This window comes from Pectinophora gossypiella, chromosome 14 (genome assembly GCF_024362695.1).
Source record: "Pectinophora gossypiella chromosome 14, ilPecGoss1.1, whole genome shotgun sequence".
In the NCBI taxonomy this organism is placed as follows: Eukaryota; Metazoa; Arthropoda; class Insecta; order Lepidoptera; family Gelechiidae; genus Pectinophora; species Pectinophora gossypiella.
In genome coordinates this window covers 3,224,241-3,246,994 of record NC_065417.1, presented here as the reverse complement: position 1 = coordinate 3,246,994, position 22,754 = coordinate 3,224,241, and the positions used below count along the sequence as shown (strand labels likewise).

General features: G+C 37.7%; 2 protein-coding genes across 5 annotated transcripts in view; one reads left to right on the top strand and one right to left on the bottom strand.

Annotated features, from left to right (window-relative positions):
- Positions 1–1,554: 1,554 nt before the first annotated feature.
- Positions 1,555–13,894, bottom strand: LOC126372520 (lipase member H-A-like). Its single transcript, XM_050018322.1, has 4 exons — positions 13,570–13,894; positions 6,466–6,766; positions 4,358–4,575; positions 1,555–2,459 (listed from the first exon to the last, which is right to left on the bottom strand). Exons 1-4 carry the CDS (start codon positions 13,670–13,672, stop codon positions 1,999–2,001), a joined length of 1,083 nt encoding a protein of 360 aa, XP_049874279.1. The 5' UTR covers positions 13,673–13,894; the 3' UTR covers positions 1,555–1,998.
- Positions 13,895–20,511: 6,617 nt separating this feature from the next.
- LOC126372532 (uncharacterized) overlaps positions 20,512–22,754 on the top strand; it is a 163,241-nt gene continuing 160,998 nt past the window's right edge. For all 4 annotated transcript variants that reach the window (XM_050018350.1, XM_050018347.1, XM_050018348.1 and 1 more), the window contains exon 1: positions 20,512–20,829. The gene's annotated coding sequence lies outside the window, so the exon portion shown is untranslated. The remainder of the gene's footprint in view (positions 20,830–22,754) is intronic.

The window sequence follows — 22,754 nt, the reverse complement described above, 5'->3', positions numbered from 1 at the left end:
TATAAGACACGACGTTAACCTTTTCTTTAATCTGTTCCATGTAAGCTCTTCTTGGTCTTCCCCTTCCTCTCTTTCCTTCTAGCTTTCCTTCTATGATGTTTTTAATAAATTCGTCGTGTCTTATTAGGTGTCCAATCATCTTGCCTTTTCTGTCCTCAATAATTCAAATATAATGAGATAAATAACTATTCTCATCCTTTTTGGACCAAAGGCCCTTCAAATACGGTCAACAAACAACATTTAAATTAGATCCAGGTGTCCAAAAGATTTATAAGCAAAAAGCTTTTCAATAACCCAAAACTCTTTGTTAGAACAATTACCCGCTGACCCTATCAGAGTTTGAAAGAATACAACTTTATTTTTTGTTGACCTTAGGGTCCAAAGGGTTGAAAGGATTAAGCAACGATTGGACACTATTGGACCCTTCCGGGGTCAGTTTTCTATGACAAGAATAAAAAATCTTAAACAAAAGATTATTGGACCAAATGCAGCTGCGAATTTGTATGCATAAAATGACAATGGGAATTCATTTAGCGGCCGAAAATGTAGAAAATATGTTGTTACTCTTACTTTAAGAAGCGTAGGTAATAATAAAATTAATAAGTTTTATTACTTACCTACGCGTAAAATTAATGAAGGAGACGCAATATTTATTAGATTATTTATTTGATTAGGCCTCCGGTTGGTTGAGGGGAGGCCTGTGCCCAGCAGTGGGACGCATATAGGCCATTTATGTTTATGTTATTTGATTAGATTATTGGCCACTAGTAAATGCTTAAGTCAATGATTTGAATTATTTGGAACAATGATGCTAATAATTATTATTTCTTCTCTTCTTCTTCTAATAATAATTATTCTTTTAAGTAATTATCGTTTGTTCGTTCGTTCGTTTGTTTTAATAGTAAATTAAATAAAATTAAAATTAATTAATTATTTTAAATTATAAGTTCCTGTCGTTTTCCTATCCGTCGAAAAGGAAAGGAACGGGTAATCGACAGACATAATGGAACACAAATATAATTTCGATAATTTTAGGCGGAAATTTAAAAAACCTCCCAAATTTTACATTGACCAGTAACCCGACAGAATTAAAACACACGTCAAACAAGTTGCATAATATCAGCAAGATGCTTATCTTGTTCGTCCGGGTTATTTATTCATTTTCATTTTGAAATTAACAGTAGCTCAATCATCCGTCCCTTTCCTTGTCGGCGGATAAGAAAATGACGATAATGATAAAAATAATATTTCTTACACGTGTTTATTATGTTAAAACTTTCTAAGAATAGGGAATAGGTTTTAAAAATATTACCTTCGGAAATAGTAACGCCATCTAGTGATCAAACCTTTGTACAGTGTAATAGCGCCATCTATCAATACGATTCTGTAATACTACGTCTGTATAGCATTGGGTTAGTAACTTGTCAGTATAAGTAAAAGTACACCGTATTACCGACAGATGGCAAGATTACTCTGTAGTTCACGAATGAGAATATAGATGGCGTTAGCTGACTGAATTTTTAAATTGAGGGATAAAGAAAACTGAAAATTAATATTTTATATATATTTATTCTAGTAAAGGCACCCCAGTTCTCAAACTTATTCTCCATCACAAAAGCTAAGAAGCTCACATTTTTCATTATTAGAGTACAATTAGGTGGTGTACCTGCCATGTAAATAATTAAACCTACTTACTAATAACTACTTAGGTGAACACGCTTTTTTAATATTATGGCATTGTTATATTAAACATTCCTATTATAAGTTTAGGTACTTATTTTGGTGTACAAATGGATAGTTTTATTAAATAAATAGGTTAGTCAGTGGTGCTAATTAATGTAAACACCATCTAATTTTAAAGGAAAATTTGATGGTTTTTACAGTTTGCAGCAGTATCTATCTATTTAATCTTTCAATTTTAAATCGTAGGGCAAAAGTAATTTGACTAATAATTTCATCTTACCTGATATATCTACTTAGGTATATCATCTATTCTCATCACATTTGAATAACTCTAGTAGGATTAAACGCTTTTAAATTCGTCTCGAAAAACTCATTCTCCCTTTTCAGTCCTTTTTCACCCATGAAATAGGGAAAATTGTTATAAGTCGCTAGGTAAAACAAACCTTGTTTCGTCCTGTCTGTTTTGGGGCCTAGAAGGTTAGTTACTTGGGGCTTTCTTTCATAGCAATTTCGCTCACGAGCTTGCTGGACGGAGTCGCATTGCAGCGCTATGAAGGAGTTCGGGTTTTCTAAAGCTGCCAGCCATATGGTGAACGCTCTAGCGTGACTGCAAAGGACATTGCATGGCATCCACAAGAAATCTCCAGGTTGGAATTCGCCCCCGTTAACGTAAAAATTGACGTGACCCACTGGGGCGGCCATTCCGAAGCCGTCGATGTTTGTGTCAATGACGTCGACAAAGTCTGCGTCGGTTTGGTCGAGTCTGTCTTCTGGGCCTGAAAGTCGAAATACAGTATTTGAATGGGTCAAAGATAAATTATAAAATACTAATCTGGAAATAAAAAACCAGTCTACGATGATCATCAATCTTATTTAACTTTTCGACTTATTTTCGAATTTTATTTTTGAATTAAGTAACAATGAGTTCGACGTTTGACCGCTTTTATTGATGACGTCACAGGACAGTGTTTCCAAACAAACTTCAAAATACAACTTTCGTTTTGACGTTTCATAAAAAGTATATCATTTCACTAGGTTGTCAAGTTGCCTATTGTTATTTATTAAATAAATGTAATCGACTATGGACTGCGCAACGTAACATAGCCTTACGCTTATATCCTCGAAGGGTGTATAGAGCGCTAATTGTTTAAATAATCCCAGAAAAACATTTCCATGAACTGGGGGGGTTGAAAAGGCCACATCGAAGATATTCATCTAAAAAAGCAATATTGCAATTTGACATTTGCGCATGTAAAAGTAAGTGCGCAATGCAAACAAATGTCAAATAGCAATATCGCTTTTTTCGATGAATTGCTTTGATGTGGCATTTTTAACCCCCCTGTCATTATCATCATCACCAGCCCATTAAAGTCCCCATTGCTGGGGCACGGGTCTTCCCTATGGATGGATAGGGAGATTGGGCCTTAAACCACCACGCGGGCTCAGTGCGGATTGGTGGTTATTTACGACTGCTAATGCAGCCGGGACCAACGGCTTAACGTGCCTTCCGAAGCACGGAGGAGCTCGAGATGAAAACTTTTTTTTGTGATCACCCATCCTAGTATAACCGGCCTTTGCAAAAGTTGCTTAACTTCAACAATCGCAGACCGAGCGCGTTTACCGCTGCGCCACCGAGCCCCCCTGTATTACTTACTTTTAGGATATAGATTAAATTACAAGACACATTATGCTAAGATGCTCGTTTACTCGCGCTGGAGACGGAACCAGGAATGTTCCCAAAGTGGAAATATTCTCGTTGTAAAATCTCTTTAATAGTAAGGATACTCGCTGCTTTTATTTTTCAAATTGTTCTTTCTTGTACTGTCTTGTAGCAGAGTACAAACTCTGCACATACTGGCCTTTTGTTCGGACCATCATCATTTTAAATTACGAAATTCTCATTCCATTCCATTCGCATTTAGGGCCGTGCCCTCTAATTCCTAAGTCTTGATCCTTTTGTGAAGTGTGTATATTGTGAACTATGTATATTCCTATCCTGTTTGTGAAGTGTTTTTAATAAACTGTATATATTCCTGCTTGCTGTTGCTTCTACTTTATCATCGTCATCACCAATCATTCCCCTACTCTGCCGGCACGTCGGGATACCATATCCTCACCACCCAGCGCGCCGCAGTCTTATCTGCCTAAAGGTTTGGTAATAAAGCTCTTTTTACGTAAGTTTAGCGCCTTTACACTGCCGGGTAGGTACGCAAAGTGGAAACATTCCCGAGAACGGCACATAGGAAATTTTATCTATTTCTGATACATAGGAGTAAGACAGAAAGAGATGTGGTGGATAAGACGATATAGTAATTAAGATTGAGAACGGAAAGTTATGTTAAAGTTATGTTGGTTTGGACACGTAGAGCGGATGAAGGGTAGGTAATAGGATTACGAAAGCAGTATATAAAGCGAAGGTTGATGGTAGGGCTGGCAGAGGATGACCTATAATGACGTATGTTGACCAAATTGGACAGGTCCTTAGAAAAGGATTAGTACAATCTCTGAACCGACATGCATGTATGAAACGATTGACGAATTTTAATTTAATTAGACTAGAATTTTGTATCGCAATTTTATTTTGTTCCTTGTATTCTAAGAAGATAGACGAAACCGAAAGTACGAATACCTAACCTTACCTTAGTTTTTGTTTAGTCTACGGGTATAGACTTACCAAGATTCCTAAAGCAGGGTCCCGCCGGATCCAAAGCAGTAAGCCTAGAGATATTTCTCCCGGTGATAAGTCTGTAGTTCTTGGCGATGTAGCTGATAGTGTGACCTCCGAGGCTGAGGCCAACGACCTCTAGCTTCTTAGGGTCCAGACCCAACTTGGTTAGGTTGGCTAACATTTCTGCTGTGTGCTTACCTACTGGGCGCATGTAACGGACAGCACTGAAAAACAATTATTGCAATAAGATATTTTGTTGTTTCTTAGAAATGCGTGGAACAAACATACATATACATACATACTTACACCAACAAACGCACGTTCCCCAAAAACCATATAGCTGGCGCTGTACCACGTTCATCAAAATCAATATAGATGGTTCTTCGTTTAACCTTCTAATTTCATGGATAACAGACATATACAGGGTGTTAGTGACATCGTAACGAATACTCAGAGGGATGATTCAGACCATGATTCTGAGTTAATATCAAGTGGAATTTTCCGTCGCAAAATTCATGTTATTTTTTTAGTCTTTTTAAATTATTTTCAATTCTATACTTTTGCGATGGAAAATTCCACTTGATATTAACTCAGAATAATCAGCCGAATCATCCCTCTCAGTATTCGTTACGATGTCACTTACACCCCATACAAGTACATACAGTAGCCATACAAGTAGATATGGGTGTTAGTGACACTGTAACGAATACTGAAGGGGATGATTCAGACCATGATTCTGAGTCGATATCAAGTGGAATTTCCTGTCGGAGAAGTCATGAAAATTTTAGAGCTTATTTAAATTATTTTCCGTTCAATACTTTTGCGACGAAAAATTCCACTTGATATCAAATCATGGCCTCAATCATACCTCAAAGTTTTCGTTACGATGTCACTAACACCCTGTATGTTCATCTTTCATCTTTGTTTTTGGATAAAATTATGACCCTTTTTATTATTATTCTGACCAAAACAAAGAGAAGCAATCTTATAGGTAGCAACATAATTCTATAACATAACGTGATCCCAATATCAAGCAACAATTATTTTTAAATTATGCTTCTGCCGTCACATTGTATTTTGGAATAATTATGTAAGTACCCGAGTAATGATAAAATAGGTAATTATCACGTTTAAACTGAACAACGCCATCTATATTGTTTTTGGTGAACTTAGCCTGGAAAGTCCCTCATCCGAAAAAATAAATAAAAAAAAAACGAAATAAATGTTTTTTTTTATTACATGGATAACAGACATATGCATTTTTATCTTTGTTTTTGGGTATAAATGATGACCTTTGTTATTACACCCAGGCACAATACATCTTCCACGCTAATCTTTTTCTCAGAGATTTTCATCAGAGGTCCTACTCTTACGGGCGGGTGGGAATCTTAATAACCCTCACGGGGCATTGCAGACTCAACAAGCACTTACATAGAATGGAGCTGACCGAGTTCTCTTTATGCTTTATGCTCTGCATTCTGTTTAAAGGAGGATGACACGCCATTACAACTGTATGCAGCTGTGAGGCTCTCGTACACAGTGGAAGCTGAGCACTGGGGGCCACATAATGGATCCCTAGGAGGCCAAAGAACTTCCTTCCAAAAAGACGCTCGATCTAATTGAACGGATTGGTCTAGAGGAGGAGTTTTAAATATATGTAGGGATTTGGTCACAATAGATTTAGCTAGGTCGCAGTTGTCATTCGGACTACATCGGTTCAAGCCCTCTCTAATGCAAATATATTTATTATTTATTATTTGCATTATATAATATATATATATATACATAAATACGGGTCACCCATATATATATCGCTCGCATCTCGAGCTCCTCCGTGCTTCGGAAGGCACGTTAAGCCGTTGGTCCCGGCTGCATTAGCAGTCGTTAATAACCACCAATCCGCACTGGGCCCGCGTGGTGGTCTAAGGCCCGATCTCCCTATCCATCCATAGGGAAGGCCCGTGCCCCAGCAGTGGGGACGTTAATGGGTGATGATGATTATGATATATATATATATATATATATATATATATATATATATATATATATACGGGGAGATGATCATGTAATAATCCTCAGACTAGAGTACGTTCTAAATAATATTCTATACTCACATAGGATAATCTGTGGTAGTAAAATAATTCGTGTCCAACAGCAGAACATTGTACCCTAGGTCCTTATAATGCTTCGCCATAATCCAAGCCATGGGGTACCCTGGACTATCCAGAAACCCTCCAACATATAGAAGGGTCTTCTTCTTGAAGTCCATGTCCGGGTCTTTGGCTAACGCTTTCATTTGGAAGTAAGTGTATCTGATTCGTCTAGCAGCTATGGCTCCACCTGGACCCTGGATTGTGAAGGTCAAATGCTTGAGGGTTTTTGGCATGATTATCGCTTCGTTGGTTGACCCTGGACCTGGAAGAAGATGGGGGTTTTGGGTTAGTTTCATTTTGAGTATGGGCTCACCATTATAATATACAGGGTGTTAGTGGACATCGTAACGAATATAAAGGGGGATGATTCAGACCATGATTCTGAGTTAATATCAAGAGGAATTTTTCATTAGGTATTATTTGTAATTTGAGTGTAAACTAAATAAGAAAGAAAGAAAGAAATTATTTATTATTACAGGACGCCACAGTAACAAAAAAAAATATAATGTAATTTAAATTGTTATTACCTTTATTATTTGCCTAAAGGTTAGGTAATCAATTATATTTTTACATACGTTTTGCGCTTTTTACTGCCGGTTTTTTAAAGTATCAAGTTGATTCGCGGTATTTATAATGTAGTAAGAGCACTGACTACAATGTATTATCTTAAGTTATAAGAAGAAATTATATTTTATGTTGTTATAAATAAATTTCAAGACTGACCATTGAACTTGGCACATATTTAGATCTCAATTCTTTTGTCGTTGAAGTCAACAACCAAGGCTTAGGTGTATCATAATATTGAACTTGGCTCTCATTTCACATTTATGTCTTTGATGGAATCTATTTAACTGCTTCTGGTCAGCGCCATCTCTCGGTGTAGTGGCGGAACTAAGGTAATTTTCGTTTTTTTTTTACAAAAACAACTATGCTGGGTGTGCTAGCAAACATCGTTGTTTTTTGCTATAATCTTTATGTAATTATTATTAATATCTGTCACGCACGAGCAACAAGTACCAATTCTACAAAAAAAAATCTTAGCGTGCTGTCGGCATTTTTTATTTTGAATGGAAATAATTTCAAACTATGATTGTAATCAGAATTAGAACAAAAAACTTGACGGCGCGTAAACATTTTACTTGCGTCATCGGAAATTTCGGGAAAATGGCAATCCTATCTGTGATAGTAATTAATGTTATTTAAGAAAAAACACAACAGCCTTCGTGGTCTAGGAGTTAGAGCGTTAGGCTCACGATCAGGGGACTGTTTAATAAAACTTACAATTGTAAATTACAATGACAATTTGAGGTACATTGCGGAGTGTGTGATCACGAATATTTTGCAGTTTCAAATTAGCTACGTAATGAACACCAAATTGTCATGGTAATTTACAATTGTAAGTTTTATAAAACAGGCCCCTGGAGGTTCGGGTTCGATTCCCGATGGGGACATTGTCGAAATCACTTTGTGAGACTGTCCTTTGTTTGGTAAGGACTTTACAGGCTTGAATCACCTGATTGTCTGAAAAAATAAGTTGATTCCGTGTTTCGGAGGGCACGTTAAGCCGTGGGTCCTGGCTATTAGCTGTAAAACTACCTCCACCAACCCGCATTGGAGCAGCGTGGTGGAGTATGCTCCATACCACCTCCGGTTGATTGAGGGGAGACCTGTGCCCAGCAGTGGGACGTATATAGGCTATTTATGTTATGTTTAAGAAAAAAGTTCCTAACCGGCCAGTTACTTCTCCTCCGGTCCGATAAAAAGTATAACCAAGTCAAGAAAGGTAATAATAAAGTGCGCACACGTTTAATTGTCGCACACTACACACACACACACACACACACACACACACACACACACACACACGCACACGCACACGCACACGCACACGCACACGCACACGCACACGCACACGCACACGCACACGCACACGCACACGCACACGCACACGCACACGCACACGCACACGCACACGCACACGCACACGCACACGCACACGCACACGCACACGCACACGCACGCACACACGCACACACGCACACACGCACACACGCACACACGCACACACGCACACACGCACACACGCACACACGCACACACGCACACACGCACACACGCACACACGCACACACGCACACACGCACACACGCACACACGCACACACGCACACACGCACACACGCACACACGCACACACGCACACACGCACACACGCACACACGCACACACGCACACACGCACACACGCACACACGCACACACGCACACACGCACACACGCACACACGCACACACGCACACACGCACACACGCACACACGCACACACGCACACACGCACACACGCACACACGCACACACGCACACACGCACACACGCACACACGCACACACGCACACACACACACACACACACAGATTGTCCCTATTAGAGGAGACAAAGACCACGGAATTCTATTTACCACGATCCCGACACACCACTTTCGCTTCTTCAACTCACATCAAGGATGACCACGAGATAGGATGGGTGACCACAAAAAAAAAGTTTTCATCTCGAGCTCCTCCGTGCTTCGGAAGGCACGTTAAGCCGTTGGTCCCGGCTGCATTAGCAGTCGTTAATAACCATCAATCCGCACTGGGCCCGCGTGATGGTTTAAGGCCCGATCTCCCTATCCAGCCATAGGGAAGGCCCGTGCCCCAGCAGTGGGGACGTTAATGGGCTGGTGATGATGATGATGATGTCGTGGCCAGATCGTAGAATTGATCATTTCATGATGTCTTCGATCATTTCACAAAATGGTCATATTTCATGAAATAGCCAACTTAAGTTGACCATATCGTTGAAATGTCAACGCTTAATGATATTTCAATCAACGTTTGGCCATATCGTTAAAGTACGCGGTGTCTATGCTATGTGGTGTAATAAAAATGCGAATTGTCGATTCATTTGTTAGGTTCGAAATTATGTACCTATTCGATAAGGAAAATTATACAATTACATAATATTGATTCATCGATTATTGACACCAGCGCCACTACCGGTGGACAATGTTAATAATTTTACGATATGATTGCCAACGTTTGGCCATATCATGAAGTAATCATACATTTAGTTTCTCATGTCGTTAAACGTTTTGTGTTCATTGATCTGGCCAAACTACATCATGATTTGGTCAACGCGTTATATTCTATTTCATGAAATATTACCATTTCATGAAATGCTCGTGCACATCATGAAATGATCAATTCTAAGATCTGGCGACGACATATATTATAAGTATTTATACAATTTACTAGCGTAGGCCACGCCGCGGCTTATGCTGAGTGAGGTTCTTTTATTCGGGACCTCTAGCCATAGAGGCAGCCAATCAGCTCGCGACACCAAACACTTCAGGTCCCCGATACCGACCCCGCCGGCGTGGTCGACGATTTCCTTCATTCAGCGCTTATCGCTATCGACCCACTAGGGTCGATTAATTCTTTCAAATATTTTTCCTCTCAGACGACGCCCTGAGCCGAGGTTCGCGCCCAACTGGGCACCCTCAGGCCTGTTGTCTTAAACGTTGTACCGGGTGAGAGCCTTCAGCGCTCCCCATTTGTCCGGCCAAGTAGTTAATGCCATCTGCGGCAAATCTACAATAAGTCACGTCAAAAAAAAAAATATTCGGGACGTCCACCACCACCATATCATGAGTATATCTTTTATATATAATGTTATTTTGTGTAATTATTTTATTTTTTTCTTGATGTTGTTTTATTGTTGCTATATGTGCGGCGACATATAATAATAAATAAGTCTTATTTTTATTGCTATTTATAGAGCTCGTATAAGAAATAGACAATCAATCACTGTAAATGTGTCCGCGGCACATTTGACTGCGTGTAACGACACTGTACAGTCATGAGCAATATAATGTTCCCACTTTAGGACTCTGTCGCACTAACGTATTTGACATTTAGTGAGACAGTTCAATTTGTCAAAAAAGTTAATGTGACATGGTACCAAAGTGTATACATATTAATGCTCGTGACCGTACAAACGACATTGCACTATATTTGAACTGACATAACATCTTAATTTGAGGGAACGCAGTTATACTATCTACATAACTTAATGTACATATTTTTTAACACGGTTCGAACGCTTTTTAAGAAAACCTCCTTAGCGAAGTGTTTTTGTTTTTTAAGATTTTGGCCTGGAATCAAATCCTTTGGGCCAAGTCTTCGTTTTATGTCTTTTATATAATTTTAGTTTGTACGTAGCACAACTTTATAAATTCACAATGTAGGATGTGATGTCAGTGTTGCTATCCATTTTTTTTTAATTGGAAAATTACATTACCGCCACAAGGCCGCATTTTCCCTCAACACTAACAAAGTCGTATAATTTAAAGTTCATAAGTCATTTGAACAATAACATTTAATATGAGGTGATAGAGTTAAATATACCGGTAATATGTTACATTGTACATGCATTAGGTTTAATAGTTATGTTATCATGGTCACTATACTAATTAAAAACACGTGTATAAAACCAATTGTCTTCAACTAACTGCCAAAGGTTACTAAAACGACAGAGCAGGTAGGTATAACCGCCTAATTATGTCCGCAGCCTAAATTTGTTGTTGTCTTTATCAACACTAATTTAAGAGCCACGCTCTTGTCGGTTTAGCATTCTCCATGCTACTTTTCTTGGGAAAAATAGAGCAGTGGTTCCCTCTTACCTTCCGCCCCGCAGTACTCTGTCTGACATGAGAGGGATGGCGCCCAGAGTAGTCGATTTCAAATTCAAATTCAAAAATATCTTTATTCAGTACATCTATAACATAGTTACTCTTTGAATCGTTAATTTTTACACAACGAACGTCGCATCCGCCTAAAACTACTGCAGCTTCTCACAACCTTTAAAGCCGGGGAAAAGGAGCTGCAAGAAATTCCTCAGCACAGGGCCCTAGACGTTTTTTAAAAAAGAAACATAACATAATAATAAAAATTATAATTCATATCTTCTAAATAATCACTAACCTTATAATAACCTTTTTAGCAAAGTTTCTGTTTAACTACTGTCTTAAAACATTTGAATGTATGTATGTATGTACACACTGCTAATGAGTGAGTGAGTGAGTGAATGAATAACCCGGGCGAATAAAATAGGCGTCTCGCTGATATGTTACCGGTTTGACGTATGCTGTCATATTAATTCTGTCGGATTATCGGCCAGTGTACAATTTAGGGAGGTTTTATTCAATTTCTGCGTAAAAAATACGTGTTTCATAAATTTTATGCCTGTCGATTACCCGTCACTTTCCTTTTTCGCGGATAATACGGAGAAGTGACAGGTACATCTTAAAATAAAATTAGTGTGTACTGGAATCGGCGTCATTGAATATGCTAAAATAATTCATTTCGAGGTGATTCCAAACAAATAGCCCTTGAAACAGATCGGCTATCGGAAAGCAAATGTGTTGTTGCTTAACCGGTAAGTATACCATACGAACTTCCTTCCAAGGCCTTGAATCAACAAATATTTTGACGATGTCTGAATCAGAGAGTTTTAAACTTTGCTTCTGTTTCACAAAGGGTCATAAATAAACTCGTGAAATAAAATCCGTGATCTCCGCTGACTACCCCATTGGGATATAGTCGTGAACTTATGTTATGTTATGGTGTTATTGGAGATGTCCCTAGAAAAGGTTTAGTACTCTGAACCGGCGTGCGCGTATGAAACGAATGATGAATGTGAAGGAAGCAAGAAAAGTGTGTCAGGATCGAAGCAAATGGAATTCCATAGTCTCTGCTTACCCCGGTGGGAAATAGGCGCGAATTTATGTACGTTATGTTATGGTGTCGTTTAGATATAAAAAATAGAAACATATCTATTTAGGTACTATACTTCGATGATTCGGACATAGTAAGAAGGAAAGAACGAAACAAAGTAAGGGGAATAGTCAAAGCCTATTTCGCAGATGTGAGCAGAGACTGGAATTCCATAATGCTTCTCTCCTTATATCCGATCGACATTCCATCTTCAATCTTTTCAAAGTAGTCAGTACTAAAACTTTTTTAATAAAATTTCCAATTTTATCAATTTTTATTTATTTACTTCTTTTGTTTTGGCGTTTGGTCTAGCTATCGCGGTTCTTGATATAATGCCTAGTGACAGGCAGATGGATGGACAGACAGCAAGAGGTAGGCAACCCTAAAAAAAGTATCAGAAAAATGTTTGATGATTTCAAAACCAATAAAAAATGTGCAAACAACGATCAAGTCTGGCTATGAACACGTAGGACATTAAACACATTTGACCTACGACCCTCAAGCACCTCATTCTATGGTCAGGTTTATTAAATGTTTTATATTCTAATTAAGAACACTGTAGACACGTCCGGGATCAAAAGTAATAACTCGCATTCTAAATTAATGCATAAACAACAATAAAATAATAAATGATTTTGTCATTAAAACATTATGTGAAATAAAATAATATTTTGAAATTATTAATTTATTTATTTTATTTATGTAACGTGATTTTTTCAATATGGCAATAACTACTTGCCCGGAACAATTGACTTAATTGACAGTGATAAAAATATATGGCATTGATATTATGTCACCTTAGCCGTACATCGTGTCTTTTAAGTTTCTAACTAGTTAAATTAATTACTTATTTATATAAGTTAAATAGAAAAAAGAAAATGTTTTTCGTTAGTTTTAGATATTTCTTTATTTAGTAAACACAATTTCAGAATTTATCTTGAACCTAGTTAGTACACGACCCATTTGTATAGTTTCTTAGGTCAAAGATAAATTATGAAATTCTGATTTTACTAAATAAAGACAGATTGAAAACCGAAGAAATAGATTTGAATATTTCTATTTAACTTATTAATTCTTAAATTAATATATTAATAAAGAATACTCGTAGTATTAATAAAGAAAAATGTAATAATAATTGTGACATTTTGTCACGTTTTTCTATGACGTCACAGGTTTCTTTTCATACAAATTCCATAGTAATAATTTCATAGTAAATTCTTAATTTCAGAAAATTCTTAAAAAAAAGATACTTACAATCTGGTAAATATCCAGCGGGATAGCCCTCCAAGGCCTTCGAACTGTACATAGCTGAGACACTGGCAAGTAAAGAACTTAAAAAATATATCACAGATACCATTTTGTTTAAAAATAAGTAAATTGTAAAAAAATATTCAACAAAATCGAATTTTGATTTAGATTTAGAGGTCGAGCGTGTTCTAATTTCGAAACTTGACGTTTTAAATGTTATGTTTTAAATAATAAATAAATTAAAAATATTTTCTGTTTTAAGAACACGCGAACTTTGTGTGTGACTATTGCGAAACGTCCACGCGTCCACAATGTCAAAGTCAAATGTTCCTACTTCCTTTATGACAGAGTACTTATTTGTTGGCATACTTTTATGTTATTGATAACTGACACAATGACATGACAAAGTTAAGTTTTTCACGAAAAGCTTTTGGCGTACATCTTGTTTACTTGTCCTCGCATTTTTGACGTATTTACTACGACAAATAATAGAATCCTCAGAAACCCCATGTTTCATGTTACATTTATTTTGTATATACCTAAGTTCCATGACTCTTTATGACTGAGTGATTGACGTAACCAGTCAGAGACGAGAAGTCAAATTCAAATTCAATTCAAATTCAAAAATATCTTTATTCAATAGGTAACATAGCTACACTTTGAATCGTCAATTTTACATAACGAACGTCTCATCCGCCTAAAACTACTTACTGCAGCTTCTCACAACCTGTATAGCCGGGGAAAAGAAGCTGCAAGAAAAACCTCGGCACAGGGCCCTAGACGTTCTTTAAAAAAATAAAATTGAACGTATTGGTATACAATTGAGTAATTTAGCTGCCTAATATACTAGTAGTGTACTTTTTTATTTTATTTAAATAACGTGGCTTATTATAGATTTGCTGCATGGTGCATGATGGCATTCACTACTTGATCGGACAAATGAGAACCACTGAGGGTTCTCACCTGTACCAAAGTATAGACAACAGGCCAGATAAAGGCTTCAAAAGGCGTTTTAACTAAAAATGCTAGAGCTACCAGCTATTTGACATGCGTTTTAAGACGCAATTAGTCTATTTACGAAAATATAAATTTAAATAAATGTAAATGGCAATGGGCACATTCGTATGAAACTTGGTCCAAGAACCTCCACTGATGAAACTTATATGAAATGAAAGCTTATGCTTTCCCTATTTCTCCGCACCACCCGAATCCCCTGGTAGTCTCCGCACCACCCGAATCCCCTGGTAGTTGCGGCTTCCGATTACATCCCGCTTAGGGACGGTACTGAAAAGTATCGGCGTCCGAAGGACGTAATATACGATCCCGACGACCCGATTACCCTAGCCATAGAGGCAGCCAATCAGCTCGCGACACCAAACACTTCAGGACCCCGATACCGACCCCGCCGGCGTGGTCGACGATTTCCCTCATTCAGCGCTTATCGCTATCGACCCACTAGGGTCGATTAATTCTTTCAAATATTTTTCCTCTCAGACGACGCCCTGAGCCGAGGTTCGCGCCCAACTGGGCACCCTCAGGCCTGTTGTCTTAAATGTTGTACCGGGTGAGAGCCTTCAGCGCTCCCCATTTGTCCGGCCAAGTAGTTAATGCCATCTGCGGCAAATCTACAATAAGTCACGTCCAAAAAAAAAAAAAAAAAAAAAAAAAAAAAAAAAAAAAAAAAAAAAAAAAAAAAAAAAAAAGCTTTCCCTATGATTCGGGCAACGTTCTATCAGATTCTGTCCTAGAGTTCTTTTTTTACGACCATTTTTGTCATGCCCATTCACCTTTGTTTTTATTAGATGAAAATATCACGTGTATACATTTTCGGAGGTATGTGACTTAACCTGTATTGGGCTGGTTTTCCGTTTGCGTCCGGTTGGAAGGTCAGAGCAGTCGCTTCTGTAAAAAACCGGTCCCGTCAAATCTTCAGGTTAGGTAAGCGGACCCTGTGAAAAACGGGATAATGCTAGGGAGATGAATGAGATGAAAATGTCCAATGTAGACTTTTTAGACCCAGGTCGAATCAGATCACGCAGTATTTATTTTACTTTCCGGCCAATATATTAAGTTAATGCCCACAGAGCCAAAACCGGCAACAAGACACTTTAAAAAAAACAGTTTATCTACTTATAACGCAACACGTGTAGGGGTCTACACGCGCTAGAATAAATACAGGGTGTTAGTGACTTCGTAACGAAAACTATGAGGAATGATCCAGCTCATGATTCTGAGTTGATATCAAGTGAATTTTCCCTTACAAAAGTATAAAACTGAAAATAATTAAAAAAAAACACCATATTTTCACACATTTTCTGACAGGAAATTCCATTTGATGTCAACTCAGAATCGGCTATTGGCCGTAAAAACTGCACCAACCCGCAGTGGAGCAGCGTGGTGGAGTTTGCTCCATACCCTGCTTTCCCGTTGTGAGGGGAGGCCTGTGCCCATCAGTAGGACAGATATAGGCTGTTTACGTTATGTATCAACTCAGAGGCTTTAAATCATCCCCCTCAGTATTCGTTACGGTGTCACTAACACCCAAAGGTACGTACTTGTATAGCTACTTGTACGTACTTGTATGGGATGTAAGTGACATGGTAACTAATACTCACTGATGGAGATGATTCAGCTCATTTTTTTGAGTTGTATATAAAGTGGAATTTCCATCGCAATCGTATACAATTGAAAATAATTAAAAAAGAAACCAATTTTGCAACGAAGAATTACACTTGATATGAACTCAGAATTATGGTCTGAATCGTGCCTCTCAGTATTCGTTACGATGTCACTAACAGCCTGTATATACTACGTCTTTTTTGCATAAAATTAATCAAGTGGTCTAAGCTTACAATCGGGTAAATCCAAAGGTCCTTCAGCACCATAACTAATCAAAAGTCTTAGAAATAAAAACACGTAAAGACAAATGTCATTTAACATTTTAAAAGCACCTAACTAGAATTACGCAAGAAGGAGTAGTCAACTTTTAGCCACAAGGCACACGGGCCAAATGCGCTACGTTATTTTTTTTTTTTTTTTAATTTAGTTATCGTCGCTTCAAAAAATGTTCAGTTCGTCATTGCTGTTCTACAGGGCTGTGTAAAATTTTATTTAATTTTAAAACACTTTTTATTTTACGAACATATCTACTTAGTACACATTATATATATACATACGCATATAAACTTACGCCTTTTCCATACTCCATAGTCTCTGTTTATGCCCACTGGGGTAAGAAGACACTATGGAGTATGGAAAAGGCGTGAGTTTATATAGGTACCTAAGGTTTCTCAACCAGCACTAGCATGCAAATATATCTCATAACAGTCATTGAGAAAATCATCCAACAGGTATGTACATGTCACATAAAAATAATAAAAGAAAACACTTTAAAATAGCTACAAAAATAAAATAAAATATTAAATGTCATTTGAAAAATACAGACACCACATATTGACGTTATCGTACACGCGCATATGTGTGTGTGACGTCTGACGCCATACGATTCTAGTCTAAACTGTGTTCGAGCGGCGGTGAGGTAAACCTAGCTCAGACGCTGGTGGGGAGCGGAGAGTTGCCGTTCTATACGTAGTATTACTCCTTATTCTATGGCCAAGCTAAGATTTTGAAGAAAATCTCAGTACCTACGTTATTTTACAACCCTCGATACATCGTAATGTTAGTCCAAATATTATCCTATTATCAACATAAATAGTGCCTAAAACCCGCATCGTTCTAAATTCTTAATTTTTTTTTCGCACACCTAAAATACTTTGTCTAAAATAGACGTATGTGGGTTATACAAAGATTTTCCGTCTGTCTGTCCCTGCTTAGATATTTATAACTAATTTTAAGTAAAACAAAAAAAAATCGGAAAATGTATTCTTAAATCTTTACAACTAGTAAGTGTATTGTATTGTATTCCTCTCTTACTGGGTCAGGCTCTCAATGCTCCCTATTTGCCCGGCCAAGTAGTTATGCCTTCGGATGCAAACCTATAATAAAATAACGTACTTACATAACAAACTTAAATGTCCCACTGCTGGGATACTCCACCACGCTGCTCTAGTGCGGGTTGGTGGAGGCGTTTTGGCTAGTAGCCTGGGACCAACGGCTTAACGTGCCTTCCGAAGCACGAAATCGTGTTATTTATCAAACTGGTGATTCTACCCTACAATATCCTTACCAACAAAAGACAGTCTCACAAAGTGATTTCAACAATGTCCCCATCGGAAATCGAACCCAAACCTTCAGATCGTGAGCCAAATGTGCTAACCACTACACCACGGAGGCTGTTTTTTTATATAAATATTATAATAGTGGGTATAAGTGGTAGAGTTGGAAGAGGAAGGCTTACGCATACATACCGCAAGTCCAGGATGTTTTAAAGAAAGGCCAGGTCAAGAGTACTAAACCAGCGAGCTGCATGAAGACTTTGATGAGACTGGAAGAAGGGAATGTGTGTGTGTGTGTGTGTGTGTGTGGGAAGGGGATGTGTGTGGTGTGTGCGCAGTGGAAGTGTGCTGGACCCATAACCTAATGAATTAATTAATAAACAACTGATATTTAATGAAATAAAGTATTTTATTTATTTTTATACACTCGCTTAACTGTCACAGATTATGTAGTTTTTAATAGAGAGAGAAAACAAAAAACGGTCAAGTGTGAGTTGAAAATAAGTCTTTGGGTCATTTAAGGCGAAATTAGCTAGTTATATTCTGGAAAAGTGAGTTTAATGTGTTTTTGTTTTTGTTGATATTTACTGTGGTAACAGATGTTTCTAAAAATTGTACTTACCTATCAAACGCAAATGCATACCTACATACTCATAGTGTAAGCGAACTAAAAAATCTAATTTACCTACCGCTTGTTTCTTAAGTAAAAGACATTGTAACTGTCGTTATTAAGAAATAAAATATCTTTAAACTGAAATAAGGCGGGAATTTCAAATATTTTAACAGTCAGGTTTGCAGTAAGTGAAATTCCGTGACCTCTGCCTACCCCAACGCGAAATAGATATATCGGTTGAAATCACTTTGTGATCCCCAGTAACTCTGCAATGTCTTCACTAAACTAGCGATCACGAAGTACTTTTTGTGACATGTCCCCACCTGGAGTCGAACCAGGGTTCAGGATCGTGAGCCTAAAACGCTAGATACGCAACATACAATATAATAACGAGAAGAGGAACAAAATGCACAACTTTATTTCTTTACTTACAAAACATAAACAGCCTATATACGTCCCACTGCTGGGCACAGGCCTCCCCTCAATCAACCGGAGGGGGTATGGAGCATACTCCACCACGCTGCTCCAATGCGGGTTGGTGGAGGTGTTTTTACGGCTAATACCCGGGACCAACGGCTTAACGTGCCCTCCGAAGTACGGAATCATCTTAATTTTTCGGACAATCAGGTGATTCAAGCCTGAAAAGTCCTTACCAAACAAAGGACAGTCTCACAAAGTGATTTCGAAAATGTCCCCATCGGGAATTGAACCCGGACCTCCAGATCGTGAGCCTAATGCTCTAACCACTAGACCACAGAGGCTGTTATTTCTTTACATATTGCCTGCTTAATATTTTTTATCAATAACGCACGAAATTTTATTGCTTTATTTTCATATCAGGCGCCAGTATTGTTGTCTTTTTTCGCAGGCGTTATGTATAGGCGGAATCGTCAGCTTATGTTAAGTTCATCTATAATAAGGCAGTCCAAGTTAAAGTATTTATTTCACACCATATACTTAGTTGTCCAATTGCAAATTTGCATCTTGCAAAGTAACTTACAAATGACAATGGGCACATTTGTATGAAACTTGGTCCAAGAACCTCCACTGATGAGACTTATATGTAATGAAAGCTTATACTTTCCCTATGATGCTGGCAAAGTTCTATCAGATTCTGTCCCAGCAGAAAAAAAGTCTGTAGAAAAAGATTTCTACAGCCATGTTTGTCCTGGCTAAAAATGTGATAAAATACAGTGGGGGACTAAAATCGACTCAAGATTTGTTGCTCAGTAACTAAATCTACATAGACAGGACAAACACGGCCGTAGAAAAAGAATCCCGTGACAGAATCTGATAGAACTTTGCCAGAATCATAGGGAAAGTATAAGCTTTCATTACATATAAGTCTCATCAGTGGAGGTTCTTGGACCAGTTTCGCCCATTCTCCTTTACTTTTAATTGGAGGACATCCATCTCAAAATGAACTGTTAGACCGACGTGAGCACAGGAAGACCTAGAAGGACGCAGACCAAATTGGGGATGTCTTTGGAAAAGAAGTGGAGGAAGCAAGAGAACTATCAAGTATGTCAGGATCGAATCGAAGTACTATGATGCGCCTTACTTGTTGCGAATCGTACCGGTTATTTCGTCCATGTATGCGTTTGACTTATGCTTATGTAATGTAACATTGTAATTCATTATTAAGTAGGTATATTGCCATTTGATATGCATTTTATAATTTATCTTTGACCCATTAAAAAAAAAATAGTAATAAAAATATTTTATTTTTATTTATTTTTTTATTTTAAATACCTCTTTCCCTTGTAGATCTGCTCACTCTTTTCCTTTTGGGTAATATTCCTTTTTTTCAATTTATTTTTAAAAAGTTTCTTAAGGATGCTGAATCCATTGTTGTGTCATTCATTATCATAGTGATGTTAACAGTCGATTCGGTCGATCGATTCTGTACTATGTAACACTACCTACTAGCCTATTTTTTAACTATCAAAAGTAAGAAAATCCCTACCAATATACTAAATATAATAATAGTCTAATAATGGCAAAACACATCATCAACAACCAACCGCTAAGTTCACTGATCAAACCGTTTGACCGATTCCCTTAACCCTCATCCGCATTATTTTCGCGGCGCGCGGGCGCAACGAGTAGCGCACGCCAAACGAGCCACGAGCCTATTTTATTTCCTATTCGATTCTCCGTTCCTCCCACCACGCGCATAGAAAATGGCCGACAACCAGCCAGTGTTGCGCGCGATTCCGAACGCGAGCGCACGCGCCGATGTCCCATACACTCGAGTTTAAAAATCGAACGAAACAGTGGTGTTGAAGTGGTCTAGATAACAAATCCTAAATTGAAATTCCGTCAGTTGCTTTTCAAATACCAGTGACAGTTCAGTGACGTTGTTTTAAGGATTGATATTTATTTTTTCTACAAAATAGCAATTGCGAATAGATAAGTGCGCGCTATTGTTTGCTTTGTTGACTTGCAGCAGCTGTCAAAATATTACGGATTATCAAGGTAAGATTCGATTGATTTACGAATACCTACGCTCCTGAATCATGTGTGCTGTGTATGTTTTGACGTCCACCATACTCGTTGGCAATTCCAAAGTTTATTGCCAAAGCGTCGTTATAAAGCTCATTATTACACGGATACAAACATTGTTACATTTTTCGGTGGTTTTGCAACTTTGATACTGGTTTCGTCTTTTATGTTACACAGCCTATTGTTCGGGTTATTGTTTGAATATGCAAGATCTGTATGCAAAACACGTTCAAATTTTATGGGCAGTAAATTGTCTATTGTTAATGTAGGGGTTATAGTTACGGCTTCAGCTAAATCACTTTCAAATACGTTTGATGTTAAACTGTGTTCGGTAATTAAATCATTCAGGCCATGGCTCCAATGTTTTTCAGTGTTCATGCTAATTTCTTGATTTTGGAGATTTCTATCTTCATTGTTTTGTTTCAAGCCTCTTATCATTATCGTCTTTTTAGCGTTAGCGTTTTCAGGGCCCTCTTACCTAACTTGAAGGTTTGACAGGTCCGATTTTGCAGAAGTGACTACCTATCTGTCTAACCTTCCAACCCGAAGAGCAAATCTGCCCAATCACATGTTAGGCCACATAGGTACCTAACTCCAAAAACGTTGTTTGTTGTTTGCTATCTATGTTTATTGCTGTACAGATGCTATTCATTCAATTCTCGCTATCATTAATTTGATGATTTTCCTCATGAGTTCCTTATTTGTTGCAATGTTTTGAATGGGTACGTTGTGAATAAGCAAGATCATTAATTACGTATCGATCGATAGCTTTCTGATAATGCATTTTCTTTCATCTTACACTATTCACACTACTTGTAACGTTGTATTTCATTGGAGGTATTTTACAAGACAACCAATAACAATTGGAGAACCTGCCATCAAATACAGTACTCAGATAAACATGTCAAAAACAAGTACCTGATCTGTCAAAACTTATACACAACACATTAAAAGTCATATTTTACAAATGTCTGCTAATTAAAAATGCCTAGTTCGTCTTATTTATAAGTTATTAATACTAAAAGCGTGGGTACCCACGTAAGTTCATCTTGCGATAGATGTATCACTTGAGTGTTATGTTGTCTGAAAACTTAAAGCTCTGCTCACCTATTTCAAATACATTACGTACTTATTTATGAATATTTGACACTAAAGGAACGTAAATCATTATTTTGCTTTCCTTACAATCATTTTAAATTCATCCAAAGCAGCAAACTCATCAATATCTTCAAAATGTTCGGATAAGTACAATTACTTCAAAACCATAAGATTCTTTATAATTATCATTTATTCTTTATCTTTATAATAATCCGACCTACCATTCCTACCATCTACCACCTAGCAGGTGACAGCAGTGGTGACCGTTTCCGACCACCGACCCGGAACGAGCAACGGGCAACGGTAACCATCGTAGTCATTTTGTTAAATTATCTGTAAACTTTTAACGCCTTTGTGGGATATGAAATTGTTTGAGTTCCGTTGGGTTTACACCTCCCAGAGAATTGGATTTCTAGTTTAATGCTGTCTGATTTCATTGTTACGAACTTTCGTATGGTTTTCTTTGGAATAATAGGTGTCTACGTACTTACAAAAAAATACTTTTAATAGGTAGATAGATATTCATCAAAACAGCTATATCGCGAAAAGTACGTGACAAAAATGTTTTTTCTTAAAGTGTAAGCAAGAGGACCGTGAAACGGGATAACATACCTACCTACATGTTAGCTGTCAAAAGCAGAACATAGTAAGCTTTGGGTACACAGGGCAAGCAGAAATGTGTTTTTAATAAATCTTAAGCAATTATTTTGTCATAAAAACAAAATCACACACACACACACACACACAGATGGATACAGGGATGATGATGCTATATTAGAAACAAAATCGAAACCTAATAA